At 39.9% G+C, this 24,289-nt stretch overlaps 1 protein-coding gene across 1 annotated transcript in view; it reads right to left on the minus strand.

Moving 5' to 3' along the window:
• bmpr2b (bone morphogenetic protein receptor, type II b (serine/threonine kinase)) overlaps window positions 1–24,225 on the minus strand; it is a 77,879-nt gene extending 53,654 nt beyond the window's left edge. The window contains exon 1 of the mRNA XM_056251714.1: window positions 23,305–24,225. Within this exon, the coding sequence (XP_056107689.1) occupies window positions 23,305–23,383 (79 nt within the window). The 5' untranslated portion in view covers window positions 23,384–24,225. The remainder of the gene's footprint in view (window positions 1–23,304) is intronic.
• Between the last annotated feature and the right edge of the window lie 64 nt (window positions 24,226–24,289).

Here is a 24,289-nt window from a genome sequence, read left to right on the forward strand (position 1 = left end):
GTCAATGACTCACGCTCAGGAGGGTTTACCTCTTGGGACCTTTCCCAAATGCATACAGACTATGAATGGCCTAACAACCGAATGAATAAATGTAGAGACATGCAGCTTCCTTAGAATGCTGATCATCTGTAGCTTCTATAACTGTATAGACTATGCAGCATGCAAAAAAAATTATAATAATAATACAACATTGAGTGTTTCCTAAAACAATAGACCTTCTTCAGAGCAGCGCCATGACAGGTATGAACGTGAGGCTGTGAAGGATAGACTTGCTGTGTTTCCAATGGCATCCGCTGTAAAAAGCCACAGCTCATGCTGTCTAGAGTTATTTGTCTACTGAAACTTCTTGGAAAGATATTTTGGCAGTGTGTTGTCAGCAGAAGAATCCAAAATCACATTAAATAACAGTACAACCCACTGAAGAGATATAGGCCTATGTCTATCGCTCACATCCTCGCTTTCATTCCCATTAAAAATCAAAGATGTGAAAAAGGTCTATGGTTATGAGTGTCCCACTGGCAACTATTACAAACCTGATTATGAAATATAATTTACATGAGGAAAATTTGATCACGTATACATACATTAATTAGTGAGTTTCTATTCACATATTCGTAGGCAAATTTTGACAAAAATGTACAGAAAAATATGGGCTACCTTGAGGGCTACCGAAATTACAATGGTAACATATTTACATCATATAAATGACATGTGTATCAAAAAAGTAATTTTTCTTTAGTGCTGTCAAATCGATTAATAGCGATTAATCGCATCTAATACATATATAGTATACATATATGTATACACATAAATGGGTGTGTATATTATATTAAACTTTAATGTTAGATACGATTAATCGATTTGACAGCACTAGTTGTTTTTTTAATTTAACCATTACTCAACCAGATAAAAAAAATAATAATAATTGAGTCCCAACCAAGACAGGCAGAAGTGCAAATTACACATAAAAACATCCAGACAATTTGCATATACAACGTGCATGCGTATGTATCTTTGTTTCCATATATATATTTTTGTTTTTGTTTCCAAAACTCAATACGCTAATATTGTCACATAGCATCTGAAATATTGCTCAGTCTGGTCATTCTGATATGTTTCCATCAAAATGATTGGCTACTTGTCTGACACACAGTAACTTCATAAGGCATTTCTAATTCGCAGTTTTGCACATGCTCAGTTTTATTATTCGGCTGGTCACGCAGACAATTTCCTACCAACTACACATCAGTCTACTGATTCATAAGTAAACGCTTTAACTGGCTTAAATACAAACATCCTGTGCCAAAAATGAAAACCAAAAAAATTAAAAGGCCTCAGGAGAGACCAAGAGTCTTTTCAGAGAGAAGAGCTGGTTTAATACACAGCTGCATTAGGCCCAGTAGCACATGCCCACCTTTTGCTTTTACGGTGTGAAATGTGAGCTCACACCAAGCGCCTGCTCCTCCTGATTGACGACGCCGAATCTGATTACATGCCAGTACCTTAACCACAATCACACCGGGCTCCTTTTTAAACCCTGTCCCCTTTTCAATACCCATTACCCACATAAACACACTCTCAGACACGTGCCGTTTGTCTGCCTTTCAATGGGGAGGACGCAGGCTTAATCTCGCTGATTCAAATTTCATGTGGCAATGAGATGAGGAAGTAGAAAATGTCAAAGGGAAAAAGTCGAAACCAAAACAAGCTTAGCCGTGTCCTTTAAAGCACAACGTCACAATACAGCACCTCATCCTGACGAGGATTAGAGCCAATAGAGCTCAACAATAAAACAAGAAGAAAAAAAAGTTGTTTTTCTCTCTCGGTCTTCCTTTGCGCTAATTCCCCACCTCTTTCCCGCGGAATACTGCATGGACTCACGTCTGAGTGGCTGGCAGACTTCCAGACTTCAGTACTGCACTAATGAGTATTTGGAGACTCCCCTCAGCATTGCCGACGCCATTTGGGACATGAAAAAGGACAAAAAGAGGGGGAGAGGCGTCGGAAAAAAAGGGAGAGAAGAAAACATTGGTTGGCCCTTTGGCCTGACAGATAGAAACTACAGTGACTTACTGTCATGCAGTGTACTGACGCTTATTTACAACATTGACAGACACGCATGTTCAATGTTTGTTATGTTACATTAGCAGCTCAACATATGCCACCGCTAAAACACACTAAAACAAACACACACCACACACAAAAGAACAAAGACGTGGTGATCGGCGCCAGCGCAGCAAACATAAACCACAGACGGGGACGACGTAGACCATGACACACTCCACCGAGAGCTGAACCAAAACCTCATAAACACACATGAAAAACACAAAAGCAGCGAAGCGGTCCAGTGCAATTAGGGGTCCTTATCAACAGAGCTGGAGAAGAGGAATAAACAAGTCATGAAGGAAAACAGAATGAATCACACAGCGCATGACTCATGAGTTATATTTCTATCTCGCTTCAACATTCACTTGTCAACATTTACACACCTCGCTTGTCTTATTTCAGGCCCGGTTCTTTCTTTCTTCCCACTTTTATTATCTCCAGCTAGTGCAAAAAGAGTTTCAACCATTTTCCCTTTGTTTACATTGTCCCATAACGCCAAAACAGCATCCCAGACCAACCCTGGTCATCCAAACGGAGCTTGAGGTGAGAAGTTTTAAGTTTCAGCGCCATGTTACATTGATCAATATGCCATTTCATGTTGCATTTGTATGGCTAGTCAGTAGATGTAGGTCGTAGCAGCAAACACACTGTGAGATGATCATGCTAAACTTCTGACAACGGCCGTTTTTGAACTTCTCTCACTGTACGACTTAGCCAGGACCACCGTTTAGGAGCCACGGCCACAGAAATCGCCATGATTGGTCATCGTTCATCAGGGACAGCCCAAAATCGTACAATGTGTACAGGGCATTAGGTAAAAAAATAATAATAATAATGACAAAAACTACTAAAAATGAAAGTAAACAACTTAACCTAGCTCACAGAGTAGATCATATTATGTGTAAAAGGTGCATTCAATAGTTGCTTAGCTAGCGTTAGCGCTGCTGTTCTGTGTACTTTAAGTACTTATACCACAATGGTGTTAGATGCTGCTCTGCACAAAGAGGCAACTTGAGCATCACTACTCATGATTTTGTCCATCATCAGATTTTTACATTTTGTCTATGCCGTAACCAGTGTTAATGCTCATTTTTTCTTTCTGTCTTCTGGCCTCAGATCTTTCCTGTTTGTTCAGCTGTTAAAGGTACTGATTCTACTTTTGACTCCGCTGGTAAAACATGATAATAAGTGTGTTTAGCAATTAGCGTGAGGATTCTCTCCGTCATTTTGAAACACTGCAGGCCACATCGTTTATTTTAACATGGTGAAACACATTGAGGGCGCAACCCGCACAATATATAATTAAAACACTTTTTACAGAAAACTATTATGAGTACAGTCTTGTGAGTGACAGCATACAGATGATACTCCACCAGGGCTAGACTGGGACAAAATTTCAGGCCGGGAAATCTCACACCCATCCAGCCCATCCCCTACACCCACAACAAATTTTGGAACCACAGAGAACCATATTTTTTGTATGGCCATCACATAAAAAAAGTTTAAATCCTTAGGCTGGGGCTGTGCGAAATAAATATAGGTTATCTCTTGAACTGCACCTTCACTTTAAGAATTTTTTTCAAATTTGGTTTCTATTGTAAACTATAAAACTACAATGCTGGAACAGAGGAAGGTGGTCTGGAAAGGGGGTGGGGTGAGGTGGACAGTCTTAAGCCCCTCAGACGCCGCTCTGTTCTGGATGAGGTTTTTGAGCAGTGAAGCTGTCAGCTCAGCAGGAACCACTGACACATCAACACACTTCACCATTATAATGACATAAAACAGCAGCGGATCCCTCTTTATGTGGATCAGACATGTGGGAAGAGCCTGTCCTGGCTCTCTGTGGACAATGGCAATCATTATGTCAATTTAGACATATTTAAGAAATGAGAGTAAGACTATGTTAAGAGGAACACTCTACAAGCACCAAGTACAAGCTGAAGTAGGCCTACATATTGACTTTTGAGTAAATTGTGAGTTTCTCACAACTTGGTTGATTTTATTTGTAGGAACAGCAAAGTAATATATGTTTGGAAACTAATTGTAAGAATGACCCAAACTGATACAAGAAAGTTTTGGGAGTTTTTTTTATCATTATCCAGAACTCCAGGTATCAACACAACCATGTAGAATATTCCTCACATTAAAGATGCAGTCACATTTTGGGAAAATATTTGGCAAGATTTAGTAGACAAAAAGTTCATTGTCTATTGGCAATAGTATGCAGCACCGCACACACATAAGTCACTTTCAAACCAAGCAGCTTTCTAACAAAACCAAGCCAATCCGCGTGACCAACTGTTGCAAAATCTGCATAGGGAAATGTGACTTGTCAAATTTTGACAGACCGGCTCATAGTGACACAAATGTGCAAAAATATATTACATTTTTAATTAAAATAATAACGCTTATATTATATTGCAGTATTTTAATAAACATTCAAATTAATTAAAATTAAATATATGTATATATACATTTTTAAAATGTTTAAAATTCAAAACATTTGCATGGCCGGTAAGACAGCACAAGTAATCATTTTTCTAATTTGTTTTACTGCAAAGTAACATTACTGACTGAGATTCTCTGTCTCACAACACACATCCAACTAATCAATAATGAAACTCGTTGATTATTTTCATTATCCACTTTTATTGATTTTATGGATTTGTTGTTGCGTCCCCAGTTCCTTCATCTGCATGATCCTGTATGTTTGGTCAAGAAGAGAAGATTGTGACCACTGGATGTCCACGACACTAGCTCAACTAATTTAGTCTGTGGGTTTTTACCAATGTCACCCAAATCTCACCAATTTAAGCATGAAACACTGAAACAGATCTTAGATCAGCTGTGTGCAGTAATGTAACTCTCAAAGAGATTCCACACTTTCTAATCCTACTGCCTGAATAGTAGAGGGACTAAGACCGGAATAAACCATGCAGATCAGACCACAGCTCGGCCAGATGGCGTCTCCGTCTCCATCCATCACACCCCTTTACGAGGCCCAGATTAACGATCTCCAGACTTATTTACCTATCATCACAGAGGAGGAAGTCCAAGATTATCCGTACAAAGGATCAGGAGGTTTGTGAATGCGGTTGGGATAATTAAAACTCGCTGAATATGCAGTAACCACAGGCCTTCGCTGTCACTATGGGAACCTGCAGCGAGAAGATCCTACTTCATAAAAAAAAAGGAAGCCATGTAGCAGAGACAACCGCAATGACTGTCACTAAGCGACTGGCTCTTTTTTCAACAATTACAGAGACTGACAGTAGTTAAAGACACTCCTGCACACCCTCAAGCTAATTAACAAGGTGAAGGACTTTGATACATGAGAACCGCCACATTCCTTACAAGCCACACGGCTGGTCGTGAAGATATACCTACACGACCAGAGAGACGACAAAGCAGGCAAGGCCCTGTAAAACAATACTGTCTCAAGACAATTACAACCCAAGAGCTCACCAATGTGTTGCAAGTGATACGCTGTATTAGGTCAATGACGTGGCGCTTATTTTCAATCTAATTCAAAATTCACTAAAAATGCAGTTCATACATACAATGACTTAAATAATACACCACTTCAATGAGCACGTTTTAAACTTATGAATTAACTCTTTCCCCACCATTGAAGGAAATTTCCATCATTTGTGAAACGACGCTTCCCCGCCATTGAAGGACATGTCTGAAACGAAGAACGACATACTGCTCACTAATATTTTAAAATATAAACATTTTGTCTGCCAAATCAAAGTTGTGACCAACATGCATGAAAAAAAAAAAAGACTGTCAATTCTCTTAAAACATCAGAAAATGTGACCTTTCAATGACAAGGCAAGGTTAGTTCGGGTTGTAAAATGTCTAGTGGGGCAACTCCAGAAAAACATAATATTTTGAATTAATAATCCATGGTATTTAAAAAAAAAATTATTTAGAATTTTTTTTTAAATAATGATTAAGATGCATACACTACTGTACATGTATTTTCAGTATAAGGAAACTATATATTACTGCTTTTACATGATACACGACATGACATTTTTATCATTAAATTAAAACTTGTTGAAGTGGTATAAAAGTTCTCAAAACCATATGAAACCAACATGAATGCAAAGAGTACATTTCTAAAAAGACACTAGAATGTAAACTACACTCACCGGCCACTTTATTAGGTACACCTGTCCAACTGCTCGTTAACACTTAATTTCTAAGCAGCCAATCACATGGCGGCAACTCAGTGCATTTAGGCATGTAGACATGGTCAAGACAAGAAAGGTGATTTGAGTGACTTTGAACGTGGCATGATTGTTGGTGCCAGAAGGGCTGGTCTAAGTATTTCAGAAACTGCTAATCTACTGGGATTTTCACGCACAACCATCTCTAGGGTTTACAGAGAATGGTCCGAAAAAGAAAAAACATCCAGTGAGCGGCAGTTCTGTGGGCGGAAATGCCTTGTTGATGCCAGAGGTCAGAGGAGAATGGCCAGACTGGTTCGAGCTGAAAGAAGGGCAACAGTGACTGAAATAACCACTCGTTACAACCGAGGTATGCAGCAAAGCATTTGTGAAGCCACAACACGCACAACCTTGAGGCGGATGGGCTCCAACAGCAGAAGACTCCACCGGGTACCACTCATCTCCACTACAAATAGGAAAAAGAGGCTACAATTTGCAAGAGCTCACCAAAATTGAACAGTTGAAGACTGGAAAAATGTTGCCTGGTCTGATGAGTCTCGATTTCTGTTGAGACATTCAGATGTTAGAGTCAGAATTTGGCGTAAACAGAATGAGAACATGGAACCATCATGCCTTGTTACCACTGTGCAGGCTGGTGGTGGTGGTGTAATGGTGTGGGGGATGTTTTCCTGGCACACTTTAGGCCCCTTAGTGCCAATTGGGCATCGTTTAAATGCCACGGCCTACCTGAGCATTGTTTCTGACCATGTCCATCCCTTTATGGCCACCATGTACCCATCCTCTGATGGCTACTTCCACCATGTCACAAAGCTCTAATCATTTCAAATTGGTTTCTTGAACATGACAATGAGTTCACTGTACTAAAATGGCCTCCACAGTCACCAGATCTCAACCCAATAGAGCATCTTTGGGATGTGGTGGAACGGGAGATTCGCATCATGGATGTGCAGCCGACAAATCTGCGGCAACTGTGTGATGCCATCATGTCAATATGGACCAAACTCCCTGAGGAATGCTTCCAGCACCTTGTTGAATCTATGCCACGAAGAATTGAGGCAGTTCTGAAGGCAAAAGGGGGTCCAACCCGTTACTAGCATGGGGTACCTAATAAAGTGGCCGGTGAGTGTATAAACTAGATTGTAAAAAAAAATATGTATATATATATATATATAATATATACATATACTGTATATATACACTCACCGGCCACTTTATTAGGTACCCCATGCTAGTAACGGGTTGGACCCCCTTTTGCCTTCAGAACTGCCTCAATTCTTCGTGGCATAGATTCAACAAGGTGCTGGAAGCATTCCTCAGGGAGTTTGGTCCATATTGACATGATGGCATCACACAGTTGCCGCAGATTTGTCGGCTGCACATCCATGATGCGAATCTCCCGTTCCACCACATCCCAAAGATGCTCTATTGGGTTGAGATCTGGTGACTGTGGAGGCCATTTTAGTACAGTGAACTCATTGTCATGTTCAAGAAACCAATTTGAAATGATTAGAGCTTTGTGACATGGTGGAAGTAGCCATCAGAGGATGGGTACATGGTGGCCATAAAGGGATGGACATGGTCAGAAACAATGCTCAGGTAGGCCGTGGCATTTAAACGATGCCCAATTGGCACTAAGGGGCCTAAAGTGTGCCAGGAAAACATCCCCCACACCATTACACCACCACCACCAGCCTGCACAGTGGTAACAAGGCATGATGGTTCCATGTTCTCATTCTGTTTACGCCAAATTCTGACTCTAACATCTGAATGTCTCAACAGAAATCGAGACTCATCAGACCAGGCATCATTTTTCCAGTCTTCAACTGTTCAATTTTGGTGAGCTCTTGCAAATTGTAGCCTCTTTTTCCTATTTGTAGTGGAGATGAGTGGTACCCGGTGGAGTCTTCTGCTGTTGTAGCCCATCCGCCTCAAGGTTGTGCGTGTTGTGGCTTCACAAATGCTTTGCTGCATACCTCGGTTGTAACGAGTGGTTATTTCAGTCACTGTTGCCCTTCTATCAGCTCGAACCAGTCTGGCCATTCTCCTCTGACCTCTGGCATCAACAAGGCATTTCCGCCCACAGAACTGCCGCTCACTGGATGTTTTTTCTTTTTCGGACCATTCTCTGTAAACCCTAGAGATGGTTGTGCGTGAAAATCCCAGTAGATTAGCAGTTTCTGAAATACTCAGACCAGCCCTTCTGGCACCAACAATCATGCCACGTTCAAAGTCACTCAAATCAACTTTCTTCCCCATACTGATGCTCGGTTTAAACTGCAGGAGATTGTCTTGACCATGTCTACATGCCTAAATGCACTGAGTTGCCGCCATGTGATTGGCTGCTTAGAAATTAAGTGTTAACGAGCAGTTGGACAGGTGTACCTAATAAAGTGGCCGGTGAGTGTATATACACATACGACCCACCTGGCACTTTTGTTTTAGAACATCGGTCTAGACGAAGACATAGCTTGTGGAAAGAGGACACGTGCCATCAGGGCTACTCATGTCTACAAACTCCTAGTTTCAAAAGTAGTTGCACGTATGTGTCCAAACAGTATTAATCACAAGAAGGGCCTGACAGCGCCAACCTATTTTTGTCACTGGCAGAGGCTGAGGGCTGAACTTGTATCTCATTAAAACTTAAATACAACACAAATTATCTTGAATCCAGCTTGCTGGGATTCATAAATCGTTGATGGCTTTGGCTTGAGGTCAAGCCACTGACGGCAGAGCTAATGTTGACGTTGCACGTGTCAACAGTCATCTTCCACAGGGACGGAGCATGTTTGCTCACAAACCCAACAGGAACGTGCGAGAACTGCATTGAGTGTGTTCATAATTTAGCAGAAATGCACACATCAGTCAGTGTCATTATTAATTGTTCAAAAAGTTATACAATATTTACCTCAAAATGAACCCACATTAACACGCGGGTCACCTTAAAATATGAAGCTTTCATGCACCAACAACTACATGCCAACAAGATCAGGGGTGTTTAACGGCTGGCAGGTTTGTCTCCTTGCTTTTTCCACTGGCTTTTCTCGATCAGGTTTGCCGTGTGACTGTGGTGGAGGGCAGCTTGAAAAGCTTCGGAATTGAGCCTCTGACCACAGAGAGAGCTGTGCCAGGGTTTTGAAATACCCCTCCACAAATACACCTCCCATCCAGAGAGCTCTGGTGTGCACTTGCCTCTCACCACCCAGACATGTAGGCGCTGTTGGCAAGAGAATGGATCCTCCTCCCTCCGCTGGAGTCGTAGACTCGCCAAGTTTTCCTAATGCAATGCGGCTCAACTTGGTGAGGTAAAGTCTGCTTAAAGGGATAGTTCACTCAAAAACAAATACCTTAATTACTCACCCTCATGTCGTTCCAAACCCGTAAGACTTTCGTTGATCTTTGTAACACAAATGAAGTTATTTTTGATGAAATCTGAGAGCTTTCTGTCCCTCCATTGACAGCTATGCAACTACCACTTTGACGCTTCAAAAAGTTCTTAAAGAGATCGTAAAACGAATCCATATGAATTAAGTGGTTTAGTCCAAATTTTCTGAAGAGACTCGATTGCTTTATATGATGAACAGATTGAATTTAGCCTTCACCTATAAGCATTCATCAACTCACACATCAGTTGTGGTAAACAGAAGCTCAAGCATGTTTGCTTGATGAGTGAGGTTTATTCTCGTGTTACGCTGCACGTTTGAGCTTCTGCAAGAACCAATGAGGTTTGTTCTCGTGTGTTAAGCAGGTTCGGTTGAGTTTCTGTTTGCTTATCAAAGTTTAAATGTGAATAAAAGCTTAAATTAAATCTGTTCATCATATAGGCCTAAAGTGATCGAGTCTCATCAGAAAATTTAGACTAAACCGCTTAATTCATATGGATTCGTTTAAGATCAGATAAGATATCTTTATGAACTTTTCGATGCGTCAAAGTGGTAGTTGCGTAGACTGTCAATGGAGGGACAGAAATTTCTCAGATTTCATCAAAAAGATCTTCATTTGTGTTCTGAAGATGAACGAAAGACTTGCAGGTTTGGAACAACATGAGGGTGAGTAATTAATGACAGAATTTTCATTTCTGGGTGAACTATCCCTTTAATGCCCATCTTCGTCCAACATGTATTTACACATTAAAGTCACCATGAAATAAAAATTGACTATTCTTGTTTTTTTCATGCAATATTGCAGTAATACTTATAAACGATTTACCGTGCACAACTTTTTTTTGAGCCGTTAAAATCTTTAATCAAAATAACCTCCCTCTTGCAGTAACATCTTTTCTCTTCTCTGATGACGCGTTTACTGGCGCGAGGGCGGGGCAACCTGTCACTCAGATGACATCACAATGATCTGACGATCCAATCAATTCCTGATTGTCAAAATCAAGTCGTGCCCTATATTTCTTGTATTCACTCGGAAATATATCACAATAAGGAAGAAAAGACTATCGAAACTTTCGTTTCATGTCGACTTCAACTTTACCACAAGATCTGCAGAGGAATTGTGATAAATATTTAAAGCTGCAGTCCGGCATTTTTCCTCTTTGTCGCCATCTCTGTTCGAAATCTGCAATTGCAGTCATTCGCGGAATTATCAACTTTACGTGGGTTGTAGTTCAACACCCTCGACACGGCACAGCGCGGATGAACACAGTGTTTGAGGAGAGTGTGCAGCTGTCAGTCACCGCGCCGATGTGGATATTGTCATTCAGAATCACAGATTATTCTTTTTGGAAGTATGACCAACATAAGAATTTTCACCGGGAAATGTCATCTGAACTAGTAAGAAACATTCACTTTTGTTCTGGTTCTGACATTGCAGTAAATCGCGCTGATTAAATCTAACAATTGCTTATAAGTTATCATTTCACGAAAAACCGTGCAAAGTAGCTATACTATGTTCTCTAATTGTTAATGTTAACAACGTCAGCAAGCATTGCGTGACTACATCATGTAATGTCCTTCCGATATGTATCCTTGTTTTCGCATGGGTCCAGTTGCAGTCTCTTTTTTTCTGTAGCCACTCCGAAGTCCGAACGAAGTCTTTTGCATGTTACAGCGGGTGAGTCTCTAGTTGTCACTGATGATGATCGTCGTTTGAACCTTTCTGGATCCGCCATCAAATTGATAAGTTTAATTATATCAAGTGCTGTGAGAAAAGGCTATAAATCTCTACCTCCAACATAATCACACGCAATATAGCTTATACTAGCCGAGACTCCTTCTTTATGTGTACAGATGTGACGTAATGACGCAAAGACATGCTCGAATCTCCCGCGGAAATCCACCAGTACCACTAAAATTAAAAACATTATTACAAGCTTACCGTTTTGCATCGAGCTAAGGCAAGCAGATAGTTTTGAACACTGGCTGGTTATGTATTTTATCAAATATGTATTTTGGATAATTTTTAACCCAAAAAAAGCTACGGACAGCAGCTTTAACCAAAAGGAGAAATACGTTTTTTTTTTTAGCCTCTGCTTGATTTGAGCAAAACAAGTAGACAAAGCCTCACATAATAAAAGCAGCTACTTAGAAATATTATGCCATTTTGTACAACCCAGACCATTTTAATGCAATTTTGTGCAGGTCGCAGATCATTCTTTGACGTAACAAATCAATTTATCAAAGCTGCATCTGTTATTTCATGACTGCTGCATGTTTCTGAAAGCAGGCTCAACGGTGCTCATAGACAGCTGGGGTAAAGAGGAACAGAGCGATGGACTGAACGTGGCAGATAGCCAGAGGAGAGCCACTGCATTTTAATGTGAGCTAGACTGAGGGTGTGAAAAAATAGGTGCTGGTACTTCCTTTGATTAGCACTGCCAAATTTAACTCATTAGATTAGCTAAATGTTTAGAGGTAAATTTAATTCAAATTGTTTTACTCTATCGTGTCATTTTTTAAAGGCAATTAGAATCGAAGAGCAGCAGCAGCAAAGTGAGTGAACACTAGTGTTTAAAATCACAAAAGTACTAATAATTTTTCATCTTAATTTAATATCTATACTTAAAGGCACACTGTGGAACTTTTCAACCTTTATAATATATTACCAAAACCCATTGAGATGGTACATCGACTTACAATAGGTTGAATGACACGTCTGCCGTAGCCTGAAGGTGTCTGTATCGCTTTTCCTAGCACTATGTAACTTCGGGTTTCGGGTAGGAACCCGAGCACAAAAAGAACTACAAAATTCGACCGCTTTACGGCATACGTCACTTCCCCCACCACCCACAACTTCCTCAGATTCTGACGTGAGTGCTCAACTCGCGTTTGATTGCCGTTGCCGTCTGTATATTTTATGTTTTCGTCATGGCCGAACCAACAGCTACAAGGAAGAAGGCAATGGTTTTGTCAGAGGACACTAAAAGAAAAAGGCAAGTGACAAATGAAAAGCCAGGACGAGGATCACCATTGGTCCAGCGTTCGCTCGCTGGCGTGAGCTACAGGAGGAGGAGGGGTGCCCGACCGATGCTGACGCTTGCCTGCACGCAAATGCCGTTTCCAAGGTGACCCAGATAAATCATATAAGTAGTGTAGTATTTTCTGGTATTCCGGCCACAGCCGATGGTGTTATGAGTGTAATAAAATGCCCACAGCCCATTGTTCATTTCTACACACAAACACAGCCCGCCACAGTGCAGTGCTCGCACAAATAAAGTCGACTCATGTCAAATGTACATTAAATGTAACGTTAGTGAACGTGCCCACGACTCAGTGCCCACAAACACTACACACAACATGTCCCACGGTTTCTGTAAAACGAACCCAACACACATAAGTTACAGTCATCTCAGGCCGACGGTGTTTTTAGTGCAGTAAATGTGCCCGCCGTCCCGCGCCCACATTCACTCACAGACATGTCAGCACTAAGCCCCACGGGGCTCGCCCCGCTCGCTCTCTCTCAGCAGACTGCTATAAGGGAATCGAGCGCGGCAAGGCTGCCCACCTCAAACACTGCAAGCACACACAATCTAAAGACACGGGAGGCTGACCCACTGTCTATGGGCTGACCGGTTGACTTTTGCGACAGTGCTGCGGAGCTTGTGGCCTCTAGGGACGCTAGACGTGAAAGTTACAGGTCGAGCGCCACTAGTGGCCAAAAGTTCCGCGGTGTGCCTTTAATATATATGATTTATATTTATCATAGGTAATCTTTTGCTTGTCTAGTGAAATTTAAGTTCAGTAATATAACCTATTATATGGGAAACACTGTTGATTGCACTAATGTTATTATTGGCATCCGAAAACCTTTGCTATCCATCCTTCAAACCGCTTATACAGTAAAACAGTGATAATGTGAAATTTTATTCATTTAAAATAACAGTTTTCTATTTTAATATATTTTTAAAATGTAATTTATTCCTGTGGTGGCAAGCTGAAATGTTCAGCAGGCCTAATGTATTTGCTAGGGAGAGCGACAACATTTCATGGTGAGGTCAATGTCAGCATGGGATGGGCTTGAGGTTTGGGCCCAAAATGGTTTTATCCACAGGTTCCACGGCGGCCCGATCTGAATTAGCCCCAGTCAGATTCATATGAACCCAGTGGAAAAACCATCTAGGGTCCAAAATGCCTACATTGGTCCCACCATGAAATGTTGGATGGGAGATAATGGGCCGCTACAATGAGTGATTATGAGGACCAGTTGCTGTATTTGCTGAATCGTTTCATAAAATCTTCTAAAAAAAAAAAAAAAAATAGTATCTCTGCTAATTCATTCGTCCCATATTAAATTATTTACCCTGACTATGGTCTATCTACAACATGTACCCTTTTTACAGTCTATGCATGTACCAGAATAACAACAGTCAACACATTGCAAGACTAAACAGTCTTTGTGTAGTGAGAGCAAATCAAATAAACTTCAGTCGAGTAAGTGTTCATCTTGAAATGTTAATAACAATATAAATGTTATTCTTACATTTACTTTATAAAAATCAGTGATGATTTCACTGCAAAAAGGCACGTATACCACAACCTGAAAGTGGAAGGTTTTAGAATGATACTAAAAGGCCTTTCCCTTGCTAAAACATGTATAAACAATAGTATGTCCAAATTCACAGTGCTCATAAAAGAGTAGGCATTGGCAAGAAGTACCTGTATGACCTACTACTTCAGGTGGGATTCTAAAGTGTGCATACGATTGTGTCCTACTATCCCATGAGGCCACTGGAGAGGATTTGTGAATGGTAGTGAAGCGACACAACTGATGCTGGTAGGTCACATGATAATGACAACATGGCAGATGAAGTACATCCAGATTATATTCATACTCAACACATTCATACTATATAGAATATAGTTTTTTTTAGCGGTCAAGAAGTAATTACTTATTGAAAATAAGTACCTACTCAAGAGATTTCGGACGCAGACTGTATTTTTCAAACAATCAAACACATTTGGTCAAAATCTCATCATGTTATAAAAGATGAAGTGCTTCACACAGGCTATTTAAGACAGTATTGGGTTTGACTTGACATCAAATGGTAGACTAAGACACTCTTCTCCGCTCCTCAAATACATAAAACATTAGCCTTATACAGTATATGTATAAGCAGCAGAGACGGTCCAAAAAGTCTGCAGCACTTCATTCACAATATGGCCGGGGTGGAGTTATGCTGACAGTTTTACAGTGTTACGAGGTTTAATCACAAGCTCTGTTTAATACTTTTCATTGGGTGGCAAAGGGTGACATATAGTAATGATTTATAAAAAAAAAATTAAAAAAAGATTTCGAAGGTTTCTGCCCAACAGTTACAGTGATATTTTAATTTTGTATTAATATATAAAGTAATTGTCTTACAGAGTTTTAGCAATAGAGTAAAATAATAACAATCATTTTAAAAAATATATAAAATTTCTCCTCATAGTAATTGGGCCCCCCTGGACCTGTGAGCATAGGCACGCGCCTAGAATGCCTACGCATAAATGCGACCCACAGATTTTTCAACACCGAAACACTCGAAATTTGTGCATCAAATACGATACAGTAAGAATTATAGTGTTAATCCACCACAGTGTGCACCGTCCGCCTCTGAAGGACGGTAAACGACGCAGCGAACCCATAAACCGGAGTCGTAATTCTACGAAGGGTGTAAGCGAGGAAAATAGTGACAACAAAATAAGCGGCTCTCCGAAACCTGAGGGACGTGAGCGAATAGAGACGCATAAAAAGAACGAGATCTAGAAATGGGTGTTTTGCCCCCCGAAGCAACGTGGAGAACTGCAAAGGGGCCACATTACATTCCTCAAGTGAAATGATTTTTCAATTAGTGTGTGAACTGCATTTGGAACTTAGAAGGGGGGAGAGTCTATCAGAGGAGGGGTCTCAGATTCAATCAGTTCAGCTGCAGATGGAGGACACTATGTGAATGTGTTGAGGGGGGTTGGCGTCACCGCAAGGGAATCTGTCTGTCTGTCTGTCTGTCTGTCTGTCTGTCTGTCTGTCTGTCTGTCTGTCTGTCTGTCTGTCTGTCTCTGTCTCTCTCTCTCTCTCTCTCTCTCTCTCTCTCTCTCTCTCTCTCTCTCTCTCTCTCTCTCTCTCTCTCTCTCTCTCTCTCTCTCTCTCTCTCTCTCTCTCTCTCTCTCTCTCTCTCTCTCTCTCTCTCTCTCTCTCCTCTAGTCTAAATCCTGCTAGTGCAGGGCTACACACACTCCAGACCCCCACCACACACGGCAAAACACACAAACAAGAGGAAATGCGCAATGAAAAACAACAGTGAACTTCAAGAACAGAAAATCTGTGCATTTGCTGCTTTATTTTGAAGTGTCGCGCTACAGACAGCTGTATACGTGATACACGCAGCAAAAAAACGCAGACGGCGCGCTGACATGACATGCAATACCGCGCTGAGCAGTGACACACAACCAATGCACACATGCATTTGGTAACCCATAGTGAACTGCTATCAGAGTACAAATCAAAAAACGTGGAAATGCTTGACAGAGTGAGACAGCCAACTCCTACTTCCTGCCCTCCCCCACAGACAGACGGGCAAATTCCTTAAGGCCGACAGCTCAGAGACGCAGACGCTAATACATAACACACAGGGCAACAAACACACCGCTGCGGCGGGACTACGGTGTGTCTCAAAGAAAATATCAGGAAACATCACAGTCCAGAGCGTCACGTCTGTGCTAATTTGCACTCGTTTTATTGTTCCGCAGAGATAATCATCTTTGCTCGTCAAACGCTCAAATTAGAGTGATGGAAAACCTCAAAGGAAATGATATTAAAACCAGACGTTTGAAATCATATATTTGGGTAATTACAGAATGGGATTTAACGTAACACTTCCCTGTGTGTAATTTTATGTTAACCCCTTTGGCGAGATGAAAAGGAAGAAATGTGAAAACCAGAGTAGGCCTACCACCTTTTAAGTAAGAACAGCAGCACATACTTATAGCATACTCTGGTACAGTGATGGTATTAAATAATATGGTAAAACTTTCAACATAGAGATGGAGCCGGGAACTCCTGTTATATTTTGTAGAAAATTAAGTGTTGCACTTTAAGCCTGGCCTATTCGTAGAGTATTGCATGGAGGAAAATACTAATATTTAAATTTTACTTCATTTATTGTAGGATAGAAAATGAAAACTTTAGATAAAGCTTTTAAACTGTAGTATGTTAACAGCTAACTTAATAATATTACATTTAATTAGCAGCCGCATACTCCCTGTTAAAGACACGTGTTATAACACAAACATGGTACTGAATGATTAGCAAACCAGCATATCAGAATGATTTCTGAAGGATCATGTGACACTCCTGGAGTAGTTTGCCGTCACAGGAATAAATTCGATTTTAAAAAACATTCAAATAGAAAACAGTAATTTTAACTTGTAATGATATTTTATAATACAACTGTTTTTACTGTATTTTTGATTAGTAATAAATGGAGCCTTTGTGTGACCATAGACTTTGTTTTAAAACATATACAACAGTACTGTATATAAAAAATGGTATTGGTACCAACTGCCAACTACCATAAACAAACACATTGTTTGCTCCTGTATTATAAGTTATTGTGTTCAAAGTCACGTTGGATAAAAGCATGTAATGTAAAAATGTACATTTAAAAAAAAATTTAATGTAAAGTGTACCGTGTCCAAAAAAAAACGTTATATTTTTATACGTAACATAATTTCTGTATATATATATATTTGGCAAAGCCTGAGAAATTCTGCCACTATAAGCTGCTAGGTTGTCAGCAAGTTCAGATACTGTGTCCAAGAGATGAGACATGGGTCAAGACACAGGCTTAATTGTGTTTCTAACATGGTGCACAGTCCATTATCCAGAAATTGATGCACAGTCCTGGATGCTCCACAGAACGTCCTTGATCAAGAACACAATATCTCTCTTCATGGCCCAGCTAGAATCTCATACCACGGCCCGTCGTCTCTGAAAAGCTCCAATACTGTGTATGAACTATCGCCAGAGCCTTAATGGTCATGTTACACGTGTGTGTGTGTATGTGAGTAATGAGTGCTAATGGGCTTAGCAGAGTGGCAAAAGATCCATAGCTTCATGCTCTCACAGCGGTCACAGACGGGGTAATGGCTCTCACACACCGTACAGCCTCCCCTTCATCTTAATCTTTTCCATGCTCGACAAACCGTCCTGTCGCTGGTTCCTGAAAGGCCCAACCCTAACTGCGGCACATTGCACTACTAAACTCCCTCAAGTGAAACTAACTACCCATCCAGATCTAAATCACTGTGGCAGCTCCTAACGGCTTTAAAATGAGCTTGCGATGAGTCCACGAACCGGTTTACCAGCATGGTTGGACAAGACCACACTTTTAATTACCATGTCGTCTCCATTGTGTGGTCTTACCTCTGTAGTCACAACCGCTAAGCTGAAATCACATTCCTTGCGGGACCTGTGGGTTTGCACGACAGATGATGGTGGAATATTATGTGACCTAGTAGTACGATCACTTTAACTAAGGAGAATTAGTATGGCGATAACACTCAGCTGAAATGAATTTGTCACAAAGCTTTTGTTCAAGAGATTGACTATATTTGAAATGTGAATGTGCCATTTCTATTTGTGCGCCCTAGGGGTTCAACCATAGATGAAATTGAAAATCAAAGCTTAAGTTTATGACTCATAATAACTGTAAAAACCGTACAGTTCCTCCATTTCTCAAAAGGAATATTGGGTTATTTTCATGACCGGAAATTAATAGGAGATATTTCTGTGGATGCGCTTGCTGCATTCAAAGACAAAAACAAACAGAGCATTAACAACAAACTTGATAATACCAACATATTGGACACGTTCCACCATGATAGGAGCAATTATTCTTTGAAGTACCATGTACAAACTATAGTATTTGAATATGGTAAACATTCAGTTATGTGGATCATGGTTACCATGTGACCAGTGTATCATTACAGAACTGTAAGGTAAAAGTGGCACAATCAAATAAAAAGTGTGGCGATTTTGATTTTTTTAATGCAAATTCTTGCTGTGTTCAAATCCTGCATATTCCCAATGTGAATATTAGAGAATCTAAGGATCTTGCTTTCCGTTCAACTTTAAGCTGCACTCATTAATGTTTGGGTTATATTTTGCTGGCTCTTATTCGTCCCAGTGGTCTTGGACTTCATACTGACTGATAAATCAACATTGACAAGCTTTTCTTTTTCTTATCAGAGCTGCCTGGTTGACTTTTGTTGCAGGCCTATTTCTTTGTTTTACATTCTACTGTTCAAAAGTTTGGGTTCAGTAAGACTTGTGTTTTTGAAAGAAGTCGCTTCCGCAGTCAGTGCGCATCAAGGCTGCATTTCCTTGATCAAATACAGTAAAAACATTAATATTGTTGTGAAATATTATTACAAATTAAAATAACTAAAATAATGTATTTGTGTGATGGCAAAACTGAATTTTCAGCATCATTACTCCAGTCTTCAGTGTCACGTGATCCTTCAGAAATCATTATAATATGATACATTTCTTATTATTATCAATGTTGATAACAGTATTGTGTTGCTTAATATTTTTGTGGAAACCATAGTACATATTTTTCAGGATTCTCTAATAGACAACAATCGTTTATTTAAAATATAAATAAGATAAATCTATTTACAAAGTGGTATTTTTATTTTTCACAGAACTCTTTAAAATTGCATGACACTGCAGGTCATGTGATCTCAACATGGCAGCCTCCATGAGTGCAAGCCATTTGAAACATTTGTCAAAAGTTCTAATTTCTTAAGGAGTAAAACATTATAAATCTGGACAAATGACTGGGTGCACCTTTGAGGAATAGAGCACAACTAACACTTTCATAATTCCCTTGTCTTCTCCTTCCATCCTCTCCATAATCTACTGTAAAAGTGGAGACGGAGACCGTTATCTCACCGAGGTCAAGGCAGAACCTAAAATACATTTCCAACTATCAGCAGTGCAGTTAGCTCACATAAAACAATAACTACCCTACAAAACCCTGTATGTCTAATTAACGCTTAATTAGGGAAAAGGCTTGAATGAATTCTTGCGTACAGCATAGGGAAATATATCCATTCATCACATTCCTGTAGGGACTTTTCAAGGGTCTCAAAACAATCAATGGCACAATAATCACATGCTTCTGATCTGATGACTAACTGCACATAACAACAGGGTAAACAGGCACAAATGGCCGACACACAGCATGGTCGATCTGATCTATATGAAAGCAAGAAACAGACATCAAAACACACTCTCTGATAATGATCCCCAGTCTGTGTGATTTATACACACAGCTTAAATTTTAACTTGATCCTGCACTATTGCCAACATTTTCACAAACATTTTTTTTGCAACAGTCCTGGTCCTAAAACAGATATGAGCAAGCCATCAGCCTAAAAAACAACATCTGATTATGAAACCAACCATCCAAAAACTTTTCTTATTTCTTTCCAAATATCCTCAAAAGCTCCTCTGCAGCCTGTGTAACTGACCAATGCATAGTCAAAACACTTCAGTTTAAACAGACTAAAACATTATACTGACATCAAACTACAAAAAAAAAACAGGATTCACCATGAGACACCACCAGGAAACATTGCCAAATCATTTGCTGCATTCAAAGGCAAAAACATTCAGATAAAACAAGAGTATTGAGAAAAAACAAAAAAAATACCATGGCAATACCAAGATTTTAGGACATGCCCCATAATAAAAAATATTTTTTGTAAATACCACACACTGTAAAAAAAAAAAAAGTAGGCTATATGATCAATAAGTTTTGACAACATATGTTTTTAAATTGCAACTCATTCAAATAAGTTAAGCAATTTTAAACTTTTTTATAAGTTATGCAAGATTCAACTAATTTTTAAGTCAGTTTAATGTAATTTAAGTTGAAACTACTTAAAATTCTAAGTACAATCAACTTGAATGTTTAAGGCAGCAACTTTTTTACAGTGTTAGTACATTAATAATGTAATAATTCAGAAACGTGAATCATAATATTACCATCTGACACCATCACTGTACCAATAGGCTGACGATGTTTTCAGGAAAAGCGTAGTACCCCAGAGTGCAGTCTGGACGATGGGGCGGGGCGACACTTTTGGGCAGGGCGACACGTGTCGCTCCGCCCACCCCCAATTTTATTGGTTTATAATACCGCGATCTTATTTGTGTAGACGATTCAGGTCTGAGCATGCGCATTCCTATAAGTACGATTTTATGAATGATTTGGCCGTATTAAAGAACTATTAAATACTTTAATCGTATGGCTATCTTATCGGTTTACCATGGTAATTTTAGTTAAGATCTATTGCTGTTTTATTGTACTTAAGACACAGAATTGATTAAGTTATTGTTTAAAAACGAACGTTTGGTGACACAGCACCTGTAGGCCTACTTCAGTGAGATGTTTTACATTATAGCGCGTCATTCACTTGGCTTCTTTATACTTCTATCAGGATCGGTGGATCAGCACAAACTCGGGATTTTACGCAAAGGATGATAAATCACTATAAGAATGTAGCCTAATAGCAGCTGATTTTAATTTTTAAAGCACGACCGTTTTTGTTTCATTTTTTAACGAGATGTTGTCCAATGCGTGCATTATTTGGTAGGCTACAAAGTGCAAAATAAAATGTTTAATGGCAAACTCATGTTTCATTGTTGTTTACCTGTTAATAAAATGAGGGCGTATATATGGTTCTGTAAAGCCCTATGTTATAGTTTTAAAAGATTCATGTTTTCTAATAAGTGTCAACTGGTTAACATGTAGGCTAGCTACAACTATCTGTGACTGCGACATTATAAAAATCCTATAATTTATTTATCCACCCCCGCATTACGTGTCCATGTTTTAATCTGCGTAGTATAGGCTACGGGATAAAAATGGTTTTAAATATTAACACTCACATATAGGCTAGCTGCATAACCATAAAAAAAAACACTGCTGTAAATCTGTGCAATTATTAGGCCTATAATAAAATAAATAAAATACCCAGCAGAGAAGTGATATGAACATGTAGGCATATTGCTTAAATACGCTCTTGAGCACATAAATAATAATATTTGCTATAGCCTAGATCGACATAATAAATCTGTTTTAGTAAATAAATATATATATTTTTTTCCACATTTCAGCAGTGCACGGTTTTTATTCCTTTTGTAGCCTACGCACAAACCCCAATGGCCAGGGCTTGTATGCTATTTGGTAGCCTATCTTATTTGTCACCGTGGTTTTGCTTTAAAATAAATTAAAACACACTTTTGGATTTATAAAATGTTTTACTGAAATACAGTTATCATCATTTGTGTAAAATCCCGAGTTTGTGTTTATTCACTGATCCTAATGGAAAAACGAAGAAGCATTTACGAATGATGTAAAATTCCGGAGCCCTGCATGAAATGCGGAAAAATATTGTCTAGCCTAAATCAGCCTATAGAAATTATCTCTCCTTCTATGCCAGTAATTTCATGCCGTCATGATCGTTGCTCACTAAAAAGTGGCACTGACTTTATCTCCAGGGTAAATTAATAAATACAATAGTATCTAGGCTAAATCTCAAACAGTGTATCATCAGCAACATAGGCTATTTCGTGATATCGCCTAGCCCTAAAACTGCTCAATATTATAGCCTATAAAGCTTACAATATTACTTTTTGTAAAGCTGCTTTGAAACGATGTGAATTGAGCGCTATACGAATACATTTTGACAGGAACTTCATCTAACTTGATTCGTAAATTCATCAAAACATTATCCAATTGATCGTTACTGAAATAGGAAATCGCCATGGTTATAACTTAATATTTCTGTAGTAGGCTATGGCAACAGCGTCGTAGATCATCCATAAACTCCTACCATAGACTCGTACATAATGGAATGCGCATGCTCATGCCTTAAGCATCTACGCCAATAAGAGTGCTGTATTATAAGCCAATAAAATCAGGTGTGGGCGGAGCGACACGTGTCGCCCCGCCCAAAAGTGTCGCCCCGCCCCATCGTCCAGACTGCACTCTGGGGCTACTCGGAAAAGCAGCTCACCACTACTAAAGACTGCACAAACTAATTCCTAAGCTACAACTAAGCTGCAAATTCAATATAAACAATTAACTTCTGCCTATTCCCAATATTCAGGAATATTATCTGGTCAAGCTCTGATCTTTCTATAGCACTAAAAGCACCTGCTTATGTAGGCTAACTGTTGACCAATTCAAAGTAAATCCACTTTAGTTTAACTAGACTAACACACAGAAGGAACCCTTCAAGTTCAAGCTATTGACATTAATATTGAAACAAGATGCACCTCAACACATCACTCAGTAATAGTGAACCAGCAAAGCAACATGAAGCACGACAGTCCAGACAGTTCACATTTGTACAGTAAACGGATTCAGTTCACTTCACATTACAGTGTCCATGCTGCAGCGCTGAGTGGTTTTAATGAACATGCACATAATGTAACACGAACTCTGTAATATGGATACACGTAATATCAGTTAAATCGTTGAAATGTAGATCTGAAGCAAATTTACCAGCCACAGCACCGAGCAGAAGCATTGAGCACAGCCCCAGTGACAGTACTGATGCTCGGTTTAGGATCCGCACTTTCATCCTGATGATAGTCCTGATGCTTCTGGATGGGTTCAGCTCCAAAAAAAAAAAGTTCCAGTAGATTTCCTTTTTCCCCCTCTTCTCTATCGAACGAAGTTCAAGCTCATATGCTCGGAGGGAATCGTCCGAAATGAGACGTGCAGTTATAGGTTTGGAGGCAATGCATGATTTTAGATGCCTTTGGGTTTCTGTGTGCTTTTATAAATAGATAATAAACAAATATTCTCCATGCTGGTTCGGAGTTTGAGCGATTAACTTAGCCTACACTTCATGCAATGTGTGTGATCCACTTCCTCGCGTGTCTTCAGCCTTTTTAAGAGAGGGCTCAAAATTTCTGTGATCACGTCTCGGTTGTTATCAGCGTTTATAAACAAGATTTAGTTTCGATCTATTTGGTTCTGGTCCAGACGCTCGAGCAGTCTCTCAATATGGGTCAGGTTTCTTCGTGTCAGTCCGCTTTAGTCGATGTTTAGCTTCACGAGCTGGCGACATGCCCAACATTTCCCGGCTTTATCTTATTTTATTCCTGCATAATGTATCTGAAATGAAGTCAATCTAGGGCAGAACGCGTCAAACAAATCGGTTGGTTCAAGCGACTGAACAGGAGCGACATTGAGTCCGATCCAAAGCGACAGAGGCCTTTGATAAACACCGCAGTGACTCTCAGTCGATGATGGTCGGTAAACTGATCGCGGGTCAGGGTCTGCTCGAGTAAATTAACGCATTTCTCCCGGTGTGGATGATTATCGCCCCGCGGATCGTGTTGAGCTCCCGCGGCCGCTCTCGTTAACTTCAGCTCCGCCTAGAGCAGACAGATGAAGGGTAGCCAGTCCTACTACTCCTCCACCTCCCTCTCTCTCTCTCCCCCTCTCTCTCTCCAATCCAATTCAAAATTGTCTCGATTTC

The sequence above is a fragment of the Rhinichthys klamathensis genome, unplaced genomic scaffold (genome assembly GCF_029890125.1).
Source record: "Rhinichthys klamathensis goyatoka isolate OS25496 unplaced genomic scaffold, OSU_Roscu_1.1 h1tg000088l_1, whole genome shotgun sequence".
Taxonomy (NCBI): Eukaryota; Metazoa; Chordata; class Actinopteri; order Cypriniformes; family Leuciscidae; genus Rhinichthys; species Rhinichthys klamathensis.